Source organism: Camellia sinensis, chromosome 13 (genome assembly GCF_055761805.1).
Source record: "Camellia sinensis isolate YWXY chromosome 13, ASM5576180v1, whole genome shotgun sequence".
In the NCBI taxonomy this organism is placed as follows: Eukaryota; Viridiplantae; Streptophyta; class Magnoliopsida; order Ericales; family Theaceae; genus Camellia; species Camellia sinensis.
Genome location: NC_138973.1, coordinates 133,940,757 through 133,956,647, shown reverse-complemented (window position 1 = coordinate 133,956,647; position 15,891 = coordinate 133,940,757). Strand labels below are relative to the sequence as shown.

The following is a 15,891-nucleotide window of genomic DNA, read 5'->3' as shown; positions in this document are numbered from 1 at the left end:
CAACCTAAGAGTGCGCGACAACGCAGATGGAGGGGTGCAAGACAATGCAACCTATGGGTACGTGACAACGCTGATAGAGGGGTGCAAGACAATGCAACCTAAGAGTGCGTGACAACGCGGATAGAGGGGTGCAAGACAATGCAACCTAAGGGTGCACATAATAATGCAAGCAAAATGTGCGTGACAATGCAAGTAGTGTGTTCATAACAATGCGAGAGAGATGTGCATAACAATGCGAACAAAACGTGCGTGACAACGCATATAAGGTGTGCATGACAATGCAACAGGCATGCTCTATGCAATGTAACGGTGGATACACATTCAATACAACATGCATACGCTATGCAAGTGTGACGATGCACATATTCAATGTAAGCATGGTAAAGGCATGTTATCCACAATGTCGAGATGCAACTTCAAAACAAGATGAGGCATGCTCAATGTAATAGTGAAAAGGCGTATAACAAATGCACGTCTTACAAACGTGACAAAACACTCGTAAGGCAAGATATTCAAAAGCAATTCTTGAACAATTCTTGAATCTTGCAATATACAAAAGGATACGAAAAAAGGATACACCTCGTGCGTATCGAGCGCCGCACACGGAAGACACGGTTCGAGGTCATCACGAAGGCCGCTTAAGCTTCAAAAGTGTACTTTCTTGCACTTTCTTGAAAGATGAGGGTACCAATCAATAAAAATACCCCAAACATGGGCATTGGAGGCCCATCGACCACAAGGGGGAGCCATCGGCCATCAAAAGAGCTTATCGGCCAACAATTTAGCCGATCAGCCAACAATTTGGCCGATCAGCTGAAAGTGGCAGATTCGGGGCAGTTTTGTCCATTCACCTCAGGTCTTTAAGCATAGGGTTTCAAACCCTATTTCCTCACTTCCTCCAAGCCGAAAACCATTCTCCTCCCTTTCTAGGTTGTTTTCCATCCTTCGATCTGAGCTTTTCCCTCTTTTTCCAAGCCTCCACAACTTTCAATTCGCGAAACCCTCTTCGTTTCAAACACTTTGAACTGATCGAAACATGATTTCGGTGCCACATTCTTGATTTCCTTCATTTGGGGTTTGTTTCCCCCGAGTTAGCCTTGGTTTCCATGCCTTCTTCCGTACTTCGACCTTTTCTCCGATTTTTCACCCCTCGGGATTGACTTTTGGCATTCTTGCCCATTTTCCATATCCTCAGCCATTTTCTCACTCTTCTCGAGATGGCAGACGATATTCCACAAGGTGGGGCTCCTCCAGAGATAGATATGGATCCCGAGGTCGAGCTCTTGCCTCTCAGTGTTCGGCCTTTTGACCCGGCGACATACTAGCCTGCAATAGATGTGCTGCCTCTCGACAGTATTCGCCAATTCAGGAGCTTCGCGCGAGGTATGCCATCGGAGCTCCTGCTATGTGAGCCGGAGTCGCACCTTTCTTACGGCACCGCTGAGGTATACCCTTCCTCTTTACTTTCTGCAATGTAGGTCGTATATCTTGGATAATTGATACTGCTCTTTATCTGATCATCACAAACACATTTGTAGATCATATGCTTAGTTCACCCTGAGCACGTTCATACATGATATCTGTGCCAACTTGAACACATGCACACACACTGCATTTTTATCAATTTTGAACGCATTTAAACACTGTATTTCTGACATTACTTCGCATCTGTTTGTCTTGAACACAGGGAGATTCCCATGCCTTCTGGGGGTATGGGAATACCATCGCCCGAGGTTGGTACATGGAGTTGCCTGATGAGGTCTGCCAGATTGTTGACGAGGCCAGATTCGGCATTTTTTGCATGGGACTCTCGCGCCTCACTGCGAGTAAACCCCTTCTAGGCGCACTGGTGGAGAGGTGGTGGGACACCACCGATTCCTTCCACCTTACCGCAACGGGGGAGATGACGATGACTCCTTTCAACTTCTCCATGCTCACTGGCATCGGAGTAGGGGGTGGTTCGATCCCTTTTGACACCGACATGGGCGAGTGGGATGCTGCCCAGATGTTCTTGCTTGGCGCTCGCCCACCACTCTCTCAGCCAGGGTTTGTGAGATACTCGTGGTTCGAGGACCAGTTCAGGCTACAGGCGCCGACGACCTGCAAGGAGGTCGAGCAGTATGCCCGAGGGCTTTTTATGTTTCTGCTGGGTACCACTCTTTTCGCCGACCGGGTGAACACAGTTGGACTCTATCTACTGAGCGCACTGGTGGATGTGACCCAGATCCGACGCTATGATTGGGGTGGCGTAGGCCTAGCCACATTGTACGGGTACATGAGTTCCTCATCCCGACGCAACGGACATCTGCTAGGAGGCTACTGGCGAGCCTGGGAGGTACACCTTTCCTTTCTGTTTTACAGTTTTGCCTTACATTATCTGGACACCACACACACTGTATATATGCACGCACTGCACAAGACACTTCACACACTGGTTGTACACTGCACGCACTGCACAAGACACTTCACACACTGCACGGTACACCGCACATCATTCTCTGATTTCTGCTTTATCTATATTCTGCTTTACTGATAAACATACTCATTGTTGCCCTGTTACATTCTGTAGTTGTGGGTGCATGCCTACTTTCCGAGGCTTGCTTTAGATCCGGAGGTGGAGATGCCCCTTGTTGTCCCATATTCTCATCGATATGATGTAAGGTGCAAGCGCAAACCGCAGGAGTCTTTCATGTTCTTCCGCAGATACTTTGACACCATAGCCGCAACAGAGGTATTTCGAACCTTACAGTTCATTTAAGCTTTGCTTTACATTGTACTTTCAATAGCAGATAACAAACTGTATATCCTGTCATTTGCAGATCACCTGGCAGCCCTGGGCCGTGTTGCCTGATGCAGTGAGAGACCAGTACATGGGTGCTCGGGAGACTACCCGGTTCTGAGTCTTGCTGGAGGGTCCGGTCTGCCAGGCTTGGTACTTGGGAGAGCGCTTCTTGCGGCAGACCCTTGGTTTACCTGATCAGATAGTCCCGAGGCCACCTCCTACCCATATGAGGCATACAGAGAGGTACACCCTGCAGGAGATGACCGATTTCACGATCGGTTGGGACGCTGACTTTTTCCGAGATGAGGGCAACTACACCGTCTTCATCGAGACTCATCTTATGCGACCTCTGGCCAGTGCTCACCGAGTTGAGAGAGAGAGGCCGGCAGCACCAGTTGGAGGAATAGGAGCGTCGAGGGCGACTCAGGCCCACGACAGGAGTGGTTCTCGGAGGAAACAGAGAGTAAAGTGGCCAGAGCTGCCCACCACCATGACATGCTGAGGACAGGGCGGAGAGACTTATCAGATACCCATCGCTCCTCCTCCGGCTGATCATGAGCTCGTCGGAGTTCGCGGCTCGACCTCGGTATGTGCTATGCTTTCCATTCTGTACAGTCATTTCATTTCGGTTGATATCCCATAAAATACTATTTACTTCAACACTTTTGCAGGCTTCCATCGAGTACACTGGGCAGGCTCTGGAGTTGTCAGCCTCAGTGATGGGGATGCTACAGAGGAGCATAGACCTACTGAGCATTTACGGTATCCCGATGAGTTCTTTCAACCTCAGCCCCAAAACTTTGCATAATTTGTTCCATACTGATCTGATGCATTACATTATCAATACGACACTTGTTACACTATACTCACATACCACTCACGACACTGATACACTGTAACTCATATACTGCTATCAGCATTCATACCCTGTAATCATACAGTGCTCACGGCATTCATACACTGCTCACAGCATTCATACACTGTAATCATACACTGTATTCGATACCATACTCGACTTTGCATAGCGTAACTAATGCATCTGCTAATCTGTTCTTTTTAGGCCCCATTCTAGATACCGGCTGCAGCGGGTGCTTCAGCAAGACCATCAGTACCTGCCCAAGGAGCGGGGAGAGCAGGACGAGGGATTTCAGCACGCAGCTGTAGCAGAGCCGGGCGTACTCACTCTGGGAGTAGCTCATGGGCTCCTGTCCCAGATGACGACGAGTCTGAAGCAGAGGCAGAGTCGTCTCAGGATAAGGCTGGAGATGGCTCAGGTTCAGACTGAGACAGCGGAGGTGACGGCAGCGATCCTGGACCTTCGTCCAGGAAGAGGACGAGGAGGGATTCTCGCATTTGAGGCGACCGACGCCGATCCATATGTTGTTCTTCTTTTTTGCTTTATTTTTCTTTTACTAGTAGTTTTTTCACGTTGTATTGCGTCAGGTAGATATATGTTCTTTAAAACTTTGTAATTTTGCAAACAAAAATATGATGGAATGAAATAGCTCTTTTTGTTAAAAAAGTGTTACATTCGTACATTCTAAGCATCGCATTGCATCGCTTCACATTACATAACAATGTAAATGAGATTGAACTTTGTTTTGAAAACTAAACGCTCGAATTGCATTAATCAGGTAGTGAACCAACTGACAACAAAACAGCTCGATAAGCAAAACAAAGAACTTGACATCCTGACCAAATGTAAATACAACTCGATAAGCAAGACAAGGACTAAAGAACACAAAATACAACTCGATAAACAAAAGTACAACAACTCGATAAACAAATTGAAGTAACACAAGCGTGACTTTGCAAAATCATCACCGAAAGGCATTTGAATTGGAACAAGTCACAAATTCTCAACATCTCCAACGCATAGACAGGTCAGAGAACAAGAGAAGAAGCCATCGGCCAGTGTAGAAGGTCATCGACCAAGAGAAATGACCATCGGCCAACATTACTAGCCGATCGGCTAAAAAGATGGTCGGTCGGCACTCTTTTTGGCCGATCGGCCAAAAATGGCAAGAACCTCCAGAATGCTGCCACCTATCTTCCACTCAACACCTTATCTTCTACAAAAGCCTCAGCTTCGTAGTTTCTCCCTTTCAGCTCAGTTTTTACACCAAATGGAAGCATTTCTTGTCCAAAATCTCACAAATTGGATTGCTAACTTGGATGGCTCAGAAAAGCTGAATTTTTGAGGCTTCAAAATAAATGTACTATTCACGCTAAGCTGCACCCCGCTGCGTTTTCTGTTCCTTCATGCCGCGGCAAGGTATTGGAATCCGATTACGCACGTTTTTAGCTTTGGCGGACAAGAGATGTGCCCCACTTTCGAAGGCTTCCAAGCTTTGATGGAGTCCGAACGCGAGGAGGAGATTTTGCCACAATTCCCTTTCGGCCACATCCAACCTGAGGACGGATGTGTGGGCTCACTATGCACGACGCTCGGTCTTTGATCCACGACGGGGAATTGGACATCCCCAGCTTGGTTCATCGGTTTTCTGATGCCGGTGACCGCGGCGACCATCATTGGCAGGGTTTTCGATGACATGCGCTTTGCCTGTGCATGCTGTCTCATTTCTTGCTTGCCTCAGGCTTCGGAGGGTCTACCGTCCATTTGATCGAAGTTGCCCAAGGCTTAAAAGAGGGCAAGCGCTACATTGCCATGACACTGGCTAAGACATTGATGGGCTTAGATGCTTTTCATCGCCGAGAGACGACTAGATTCGCGAGGAGTCCACTACTGCTGCAGGTAATGTTTCCCACCCTACCTCACATATATTTCTCACATCACTCGGCCCTCAGGCTCAGTTTTTCTCTCAAAACCCTATTCTCACTTTTTTTCTCCACGTACACCTCTTTATTCTTTAATCTCTCATTTTTCATCCCTCCCCAGATATGTTTGATGGATAAATTGAAGGTTATGGACTCATGCCCAGCATATTCAGCTTGCGGCTATTTCTTCCGACGACGTCTAGTCGATGACCCTGACGAGGGATGGTGGTGCGAATGGATGTGCAGTCTATGCGCTACCAGTATTGCTTGGCACTGCCCTTGGCTCAAGCTGCCGGCAATGAGTTATAGCATGTCCCGCCAACCCGGGATTCAGTTGATCGGCCTGACTCACTGTGTCTTTTACTTCCCATTCTGATTCCGACGTCAGTTTGGACATGATCAGACTTACCTAGCAGAGGGGATAGAGTACCCTGCTGCATTTCCAGTTCGAGGCACACAACTAGCTCGGTATGCCACCGCATGGAGGACGAGAGAACTTCTGGCCCCCACTCCCACTTTCAGTTGCACCCTTTCTGGCGAGTGTATAGCTTGGCTTGATGAAGAGGCGCAAGTTGGGCCTACTTTGACATCAGAGGCTTCAACCAGCTCTGGGAGGGGACGCAGGAACACCTGACTATGCCCCGAATTTTTTGCTTTATCAGTACTTTCAAGTTTTCTTTATGAATGTAATAAAAAGCAACTTCAATTTGTATTCAAGAGAAGGAGAACACTGTACTGAAATCAACATAATTGAAAGTTATGGGTACTGAAAATTTTCAGTTTGGTCCAAAACTGGTCTAAGTTGTAAAAAGAACAATTTGAGCAAAATCAACTTTTATTAAAACTTTTCAAAACCATTTTCGATATGGATCACAACTGGACACGCCTGAGATCTATCACTGAGATGTACAACTCCGTATCCCAGCAACTGGAAAGTTGCCCCTAGTCTGAATAGCACTGCACCGGAGATCACAACTGAGCTCTTGAATGCAGAATAGACGAAGATGACCATCATGATCACATGGAAAAAGTTGATCGAGGAAGTGTTTATGGTTGGACTTCGGAATGAAGTTGCTTACGTATCTCAGAGATGGGAATCAAGCCTTACATAGTTCGACTAAGGTTCACTTTTGTATTAACCCTCTCCTTTTATGCTCTAACTTTTGTCAAGGCCGCCCTTTCTAGGTTTTCAACCTTGCGAGCTCAGTTTTTATTATTTCAAATTTTTTCATGCTCTAACTTTTTCCTAGGTCGCCCTTTCGGGTTTTCGGCCTAGCGAACCACTCAGGGAAAGTATTTCTTCAACTTGTCCATGTTGATCGGCTAGGAAAACTCTAGGCCATCTAGGTCCATCAGAACGACAGCTCCACCCGACTAGATTGATTTGATGATGTAAGGACCAGTCCAATTGGGTCTGAACTTGCCCCTAGGGTCATAGATGGGAGCTCGGTTGTCTTTGAGCACTAGATCCCCTTCCTTCAAATTCCTAGACTTAATCTTCTTGTTGAAAGCCCTGGCAATTCTTCGTTGATAACCTTGGACATGATATAGTGCTTTCAGCCTTCTTTCATCAAAGAGCATGACTTCTTCGAACCTGCTTTGCTGCCAATCTGCCTTGGCTATTTAACACTCAACCAATACCCATAATGACGGAACCTCAACTTTGATCCCATAGACCAAGGAATACGGAGTCGCCCCTGTAGAAGTTCGAATTGAAGTCCGGTAGCCCCATAGAGCAAATGGCAACTTATCTGGCCAGTCCCGGTAGGTTTCCACAATTTTCTACAGAATGTGCTTGATGTTCTTGTTGGCGGCCTCAACTGCTCCGTTGGTTTGCGGCCGATATGTAGATGACTTATGAAAGGCCACGTTGTACTTCTCCAACAAGTCGATCACCTTCTTCTTGAAGTAAGAGCCATTATCCGAAATAACCTCATTCGGGACCCCGTAGCAACAGATGATGTTGTTCCTGATGAACTTAGCAACATGCGATGCCTTCAACGCCACATAAGATTGGGCCTCAACCCACTTCATGAAGTAGTCTATAGCTACCAGAATGTACTCATGCCCATTGGACCCCTTCGGAGTGACAGCCCCAATTACATCAATCCCCCAAACTGAAAAAGGCCATGGCGAAGTCATATTATACAGCTTCGACGGCGGAATGTTCATGCGATTTGCATGGATCTGGCATTTGTGGCATCGCTGAACAAAGCCAATACAATCCTCCTCCATGGTTGACCAGTAATAACCCTGCCTAAGGATCTTCCGGGCTAGCATTACCCCGTTCATGTGCGATTCGCACTCTCCTCCATGGATGGCCTCCATTAGGCGCTTGGATTCTTCAGCATTAACACACAGCTTATGCATCCCAAGATGACCACTCTTGTACAGTTTACCCCCGCAGACGATGAACTGAGCAGCCATTCTTCGAATTTCCCTCTTATCTTTTGCATTTGCCCCTGGTGGATACGCTTCCTTTTCCAAGAGGTTCCAGACATCGTAATACCAGGGATTCTCATCTTGTACTTCATCTACGGCAACAATTAGCTCGTAGGCCGGCACAAATTTATGTTCAATGATGATCAGACGCATCCGGACTCCGAAAGGAATGTCTATCATAGAAGATAAAATTGCTAATGAATCAGCGAACCTGTTGTTCTCTCTTAACAGATGAGCGAAATTTAGTTTCTCAAACCGAGGAATCAGAATGTCCAAGGTCTGGTGATAGATTCTGATCTTTTCTTCTTTAACTTTCCAATCTCCTTTAGCTTGAGATACAACAAGGTTTGAGTCCCTAATGACGTCCAACCGTTTTGCCCCTAGTTCTAGGGCGGTTTCTAGTCCGACAATACATGCCTCATACTCTGCTTCATTGTTCGACACTTTGAACCGGAGTTTGAATGCTAGAGGTATGCGGGAATTGTCGGGTGCTATTAGCAACACCCCTATCCCATACCCGTATTGGTTTGACGCTCTGTCAAAGTACATCGTCCAGGTCTTTTATTCGACGTGCAGAATGGCCTCGTCTGGGAACAGATACTCAACTATTTTATCCCCGTCCACTGGGTGTTCGGCTAGAAACTTCGCTACCGCTCTCCCTTTCACTGACTTGCGCGTCATGTACTTTAGATCAAATTTGGAAAGCAGAACCAACCAACGGGCTAGCCTACCCATAAATGCCAGTTTCTCGAAGAGATATTTGATAGGATCTAATCTCGAAACAGCATTACCGAGTGAGCTAACAGGTAGTGCCTCAGCTCCCTGGTAGCCCATACCAAGGTCAGACAAGCCTTCTCTAGCGAAGTGTAGCGGGTCTTGTAATCCAGCATTTTCTTGCTCAGGTAGCAGATAGCTTTCTCCACTTTGTCCTCAGACTCCTATGCAAGCATGCAGCCCATTGTCGTTTCAGTCACTGAAAGGTACAGAATCAACAGTTTCCCCAGCTCAGGTGGTGACAACACAGGTGAGTTCTATAGATATTGTTTGATCTGTTCGAAAGCAACTTGGCATCGGCCATCCCACTGGAGCTTCTTTCCTTTCTTCAGGAGGCCAAAGAGTGGTTCACAAGTCAAGGTTAATTTTGCGATAAACCGTCTTATGAATTGCACTTTACCCAGAAAGCCTCGCACCTCCTTTTCAGTCCTTAGTGGTGGCATTTCTAAGATGGCCTTGATTTTGGAAAGGTCGACCTCGATGCCCCTTTGTGTGATTAAGAACCCCAGCATTTTCCATGCTGTAACACCAAACGTACACTTCTGAGGACTCAGGCACAACCGATACTCTCTGATCCGTTGAAAGAATTTTTGTAAGGCGGTGTAGTGGCCCTCTCTTTCCTTGGACTTGACAATCATGTCGTCCACGTACACCTCTACCTCCTTATGGATCATGTCGTGCAAAATTGTGGTCGCAGCCCGTTGATACGTAGCTCCAGCGTTCTTCAGCCCAAATGGCATCACCCTATAACAATAGGTTCCCCACGAGGTGGTGAAAGTAATCTTCTCCCGGTCTTCGGGTGCCATCAAAATCTGATTGTAGCCTGAAAATCCATCCATGAATGAGAGCAACGCATGCCCAACAGTGAAGTCCACTAATTCGTCGATATGCGGCAGAGGAAGGTCGTCCTTCGGATTGGCTTTGTTCAAATCCCTGAAGTCCACACATACTTGAATTCTGCCGTCCTTCTTCGGCACTGGAACTATATTGGCCAACCAAGTTGGGTATTCAGATACCAGCAGGAACCCTACGCCAATTTGCTTGGTGACCTCTTCTTTGATCTTGAGAGCCTAGTCTGGGCGGATCCTTCTGAGCTTTTGCTTAACAGGTCGGGCCTCTGGATCAAGAGGAATCCGGTGCTGAACAATCTTAGGATCGATTTCAGGCATGTCTTCGTAGGACCACGCGAAAACATCTTTGAAATCTTTTAACAAAGCGACTAAGCGCTTGCGTTTCTCCGAAGACAACGTGGACCCAATCTGGACCAGCCACGGGTCCTTCTCAGTACCAACATTAATTTGGGTGATTTTATCAACCAAGGGTTTTACAAACCTCTCATGCTCTCGATCAAGCATATATTTCAAAACTGGAGGAATTTCTTCCTCGTCGTTTTCATTGAAATTTTGAAAGTCCTGGTTAATACAATAAATCAAAGGCATAGAAAAGAACTCGAAGGCCACAGCTGCATAATTCTCATTAATCACTTCCAAACCGCCTGATTCCTCTGTTACAACAGACTCAAAGGAAAAAGAAAAAGACGACCTAGACAGGACTGTGGCATCTGGGTTGTCACCCCCAAGAATACCAGACTCAGACTCAGACGAGCTGGAACCTGATTCTGACTCTACAGACTCAGTGGAATCAGATTTTGGCTCACTACCTGACCCGGTGCTACTCGATAAGAAGGCCTCCTCGTATTGCCAGATGAGGGAGGGTGCGATGGACACATCCAGAATGTTTGAAGATGGGCGCACAGCTGCTTCATTCCCAATCATGGACATCGAGAAGTTATCCCCCAAGCACTCTTTTACGATCTGAGGATCTGAGAGTAGACGAGCGAATGCTACCCCCATTTCAATCTCTGTGCTTTCGGAAACCTCCTCCTTGCACTGCTCAGCCTCAGCTGGTGGGTCTGTCTGCTCTTCGGCAACATCATCCCTGTATAACTGCAAGTCAAAGAAGATCTCGAACCCTAGCAACCGCCGCCTCTCTGCACTTAGCCATGGCTCTGTGAAGCCACAGAATGGAAAGTCTTCCCCCTCTCGGACAAAGCGTCCGTTTAGGGTGCCCTGGATAGGCCGATGTACCAACTCATAAGGCTTCCCAGCTTGCTTTGCTCTAGCTCTTCCGCCCATCTCTTTGCCTTTCCTCACCCAATCCTCTTTGGTAGGCAGATAACCTAAGCCAAAGGTATGTGGGTTGTGCGGCACTTCGGCCGATGCTGCAATGCCCTTCCGGCCACTTTTTCCTAATCCCATCCCGGGGATGTGCTGGAGCTTGTTCATGAGGTACATAGACTGGGCACTGACATATAGCCCCTCATCAACGGCTAGTATGTTCTGTACAACCCGGGCCTCAGCTAGGGTAAATCCTGACAGGAACACATCCTCCGCGCCATGCTCGATATCTAGAACTGATGTAAAAATATCAGGCGGCAGATGTATTGACGAATTCCCAAAAACTATGGCCACCCCCTTCCCGTGGGGATACTTCAACATTTGATACAGCGGGGTAAAGGTTCTCTAGCCTCAGGGTGGATACCTGGCGGTTTGCGAGCTACTTCCGGACACAGCGGTGAATGGCGTAGCTGCAAGGGTTTTTGGGGTAGTGGTGGTGGTGACCATACCCACATCTGAAGATCTGGCAGCTGAAGCACTGCTTGTGCCTGTATTCGTACTGCGGTTGAATGCCCTCTTGGGCTGCTCTATTTCATGGTCAATTAGACCCTGTTTCATGGCGTCCTCGATTTGTACCCCAATCTCATGTAGATCTGCAAAGGTGGGAAGGCAGAGGACGATCATCTTCTGCATGAGCTTGGGCTGGAGGTTGCGCACAACCATCTGTATTTGGTCCTGGTCGATCGGCCTAATGGTAATCATCGAGGCTTTAGCCCTCCAGCGGGTCACAAAATCAGAGAAGCTCTCCTTCAACTCTTGCCTAGTTGTCTCGAGATCACGAGTTGTGACCTCGATCTGCGTATTGTAGGAGTATTGAGCTACAAAGGCCTCAACCATCTCCTCCTAGCTTCTCTTGACATAGTCCTCCAGTTTTGTGTACCAAATAGCCGCAACACCCGGCGGGGCCTGGCCAAATAGGGAAAGCTTCTACAATATGGAGAGGCCCATCGGGCTTAAGATATCCGAGAACAACCGCAAATATACCATGGGATCCCCAGACCCGTCGAAACGGTCTATGTGCAGCATTTTAAACCGGTCTGGCAGAGTCACGGCCGAGTCGGTGTATCCACCCTCTATATCTGGAATGGATTTCACACTTTGAAACTTCTTGAATAGCTTTTCTAGCTTACTCACTTTTAGCACTGTGGGATCCACCTCGAACTCAAAGGGTGTATCCACTAAGTTGGTAGGCGCTTTAGACAGCTGGGGTAGGATTGGGGGCAGAGCTGGCCCCGTTGGAATGCCCGTATTTTCCTGGACGTTTGCGGTCTCCCCGAGTATTGGAACTCTTGGTGGGGGAGGAGCTGGGTGTGAAGCAGATGCTCCAGTTTGCTACTGTAGCTTGGCAATTAACTCTGCCTGTTGGGCCACTACTTCTGCTTGACGTGCAGCCACTTCTACCTGGCGGGTAGCATCCCGCTGCATGGCTTGCATAGTCTGCTGGAGCTGAAGCATCATCTCTTCCACACCTGCCATATTGTTCTGATCTAGCTGAATAACCGGTATATCTGTTTCTGTGGTAGACTCGAAAACCTCAGTCTGACTACTCACTGGCGGGAAGGACCACTGATCTGGCAACCGTTGTACCGATACACTGTGCCTTATTGACCTCCGTCTAGTAACCGAGGGTAAAGAAAGGAACACTGCTTGTCCGTCTATCAGATCCTCAGATCAATTAAGTCTTCGACCTCTAACCCAGAGTGCTCGGGGAATATCTGCCTGGTCGGAAGCAATGGTGCTAAACTACCTTGCAAAAAGATAAATAAAGCATAATAAGGAAACAATAAGCAGAAAAATGGACAACATAGCAGCTTAAATAAAGACAACACACAGTTGGCAAACACAAGCTAAAAGAACTGTTCTCAACCACTAATTACTATTCCCAAATCACTGCCCCGAATCTGATACCCTCAGGTAAAACTGATTCCCCAAATACTGATGCCCGCAGGCCTGATACCCAAACTTGCAAACTGATACGTGCATTCCTACGAAGACACACTCTAAAAGCACATAGCAAGCAAGTGAGAGCCAAAACACCCCTATGGAGGGGTAGGGTTTCCCTGTCCTAGTTTTGTCAAGAACTAGGGTTTCACTACGCACACAACGGTTTCAAACAACCTACAATCGGGTAAACAACCTGTCCTAGCTTGGAATAGTCACGACAGTTTCCGATATGCACTAGGTCGAATGGTCAAAAAGGGTGCCTCAGTAACAACCGAGGTTTGTGTTCCCATCGTGGCAGAGCCCGTAACCGGTCAACCTTATAGCACGCAACCTCCAACAAACCGCTCAGGAATAGCAGACGGCGAACACGGTGTCTTAGGCGCACCAATGCAAATGTAATGCAAAGAAACACATAAGTGTAGACAACACAACATATCATGAGTTTGAGTCAAGCGCTCTAAATCCCCAGCAGAGTCGCCAGAAACTGTAGACCACCCCGGAACTCTACTCTCCGCGCTGCGAGGACGCAAATCGCTTTGTTCTTAGCTACTACAGTTCAGACTCGTGTCACGGTTCTGAATCTAATCTCACAAAGTGCAACGTGAGACCGAGAAATCACCAAAGAGTCCAAATCCGACAAATCGTTTTGGAAAGCCGATTTTTATAAAGAAGTGCCAAACATGGACTGCTTTGCCGGATACAGAGTCACCACCTAAATATTTTATTTTGGGGGAAATTTAGGAAACCCTGACTCGTTCCTAAGGCCACATGTCTGTCATCATCAAAGTTGCCTCGGCTCGGGAACTTGGGTACGAGAGGGGAAGGTCATGCAATGAGCACCCCCACTCGCCCGATCGAAGATCGGCCTTTACTAACATGATATTTTGTTTTTGAAAACACATGTGTTCTTATTCCAGTTTATTAACCTAGAATTACTATGTGATGCGCGCAGCATACAAGTATAGACTGGATCGCTAAGTTGGAACAAAACATTTCATGTTTGTTTGTTTGAAAACGGTTTAGAGGTAATACTAGCAAGTAGGCTAAGTCGTGGATTCTGCCACCCTCAAGTGGGCTTAGAAAACATAATTTTGCCACTCTCAAGTGGGCTTAAAACGCGCATTTTGATGAATTGTTCCAATTCAAGCAATCCAACCTTCACACACGGGCATTCAAGCAGTTAATCACTTAAGCAGTTAGCCTCATGGCAAGCATGCTATCATGGCTGTCACTTACACACATGCAAGGATGCTAAAGCATAAACACTCACAGTGTACTCCGAGCCAAAAAAGAAGCTAGTTAGTAATCAATGCATGATCCTAGCTATGTTAACAATGCCTAATGCAACACATGCAAAAATGCAACTAAGATAGGCTCGGCTATTCTAAGATGGCATATGAGTGCAACTTGATCCATGAATTCAAATAGGAATTAAAATACAATACAGTTTGTATGATGTGCCGAGCCCCGTGCATGCAAAACAGACAAATGAATGCAAATATGCTAGCATAAGGATGCTAATTGAAATATGCCCTAAAACTAACCATCGTAAGCGGTTAAGTAAAAGGGAGAAAGAAATGGGGGTTGGAAAACATGCATCACACACACGCACGTTTATTACAAAATTTGGCCCTCTCGGCGGAGGGTCTGAATAAGAAGCTAACTAGCTAATTAATTATTACACAACCGAATTGAAACAAATAGCTATATTAAGCTAAATGAATATTACAAAATCAATCAAATGATTAAATTGCACGAACTAATCATGAATACTGAAATGGCCTCGAGGGCGATGAAGAGATGCATGCTCGGTCGACTTCGCTCGGAAATCCACTACCGTGCCTCATGTTGCCTCTATTTGCACTGTTTTAGACCCCCGAAAACTGTGCCAACCTCCAAAGTACTTCTAATCCACCTCATGGACATGCTGAGAGGTTATCGGCCAAGAGAAATGGCCATGGGCCAGAGCTTATGGCTATCGGCCAAATTGATAGCCGATCGGCAGACTAAGATGGTTGGTCGGCAGTTCTGATGGTTGATCGGCCAACACTTCCTGCAAATTCTCCTTTTTGCTGCAACAGAGCACAAACAGAGGCATCGCAATGTATTTGCAAGAAAATGTGTGTGCAACTACACCCCTTATAATGTCTAAGGCTCAAAGGTGTGTAGTGCTCGGCTCTTGAGCCATCAATCACGCATCTCGATGCATGGTGGCCAAAGAGGCCGAGTTGCACAAATCAATATCACATGAATGCACACAAAAACACAAAAATGCCTTAACCTCTATCATGCTTGATCAAGAGGGTCGACGACCGAGAAATGAGACACATTTCATCACTTCAAGTATAAAACGTCCCTCGTTCCTCATGTTTGGACGAACATCCTACCCAAACACAATGCAATGCAATGCAAGGCATGCACACACAATGCAATGCAACAAGCATGCAAACATGATGCAATGTAACAACATTTGAACAACATGCTCAATGGATTTAAACTGAAAATGGATAGACCTCAGTCATGCCTAAACAGTGGCCAATAACACCAAAACTAAGGCACCAAAAGACAAAACATGCATGCACACATATTGGTCCATAAGCTAGGCAACAATGCTCAACCCTTAGAGGCATTCAAAGAGTGAAAGAAATGGGAACATGGCAGTCCTATATGCTCTGAAATAACATGGTAAATGATGCCAAATCATGTACATGATACAAATAAAGCTTGCTATGGTGCCCACAGCTTGAAACTAGCAAGGTACTTGCACTATAACTATGCAATACATGAAGCATATGGCCAAGGCAACCCAAAACAGTCCTAGAGCATGTCAAAATGAGTTTAAAACATGCATGGAGCATCACCAAAACAAGCTAACCTGAAGGGCATGAAGCATGAACTTGCAAGGCTAATAAAGAGTATTACACTACACCTATCAAAACCAAGCATGAGGTGACTTCAACAACAAAAATCAGAGTTATATCATGTCAAAATGAG

General features: G+C 46.6%; 1 protein-coding gene across 1 annotated transcript; it reads left to right on the top strand.

Annotated features, from left to right (window-relative positions):
- Nucleotides 1-1,981: 1,981 nt before the first annotated feature.
- On the top strand, nt 1,982-2,900 carry LOC145805723 (protein MAINTENANCE OF MERISTEMS-like). The gene is made up of 3 exons (XM_082900907.1): nt 1,982-2,335; nt 2,570-2,731; nt 2,820-2,900. Exons 1-3 carry the CDS (start codon nt 1,982-1,984, stop codon nt 2,898-2,900), a joined length of 597 nt encoding a protein of 198 aa, XP_082757033.1.
- The last annotated feature ends 12,991 nt before the right edge of the window (nt 2,901-15,891 follow it).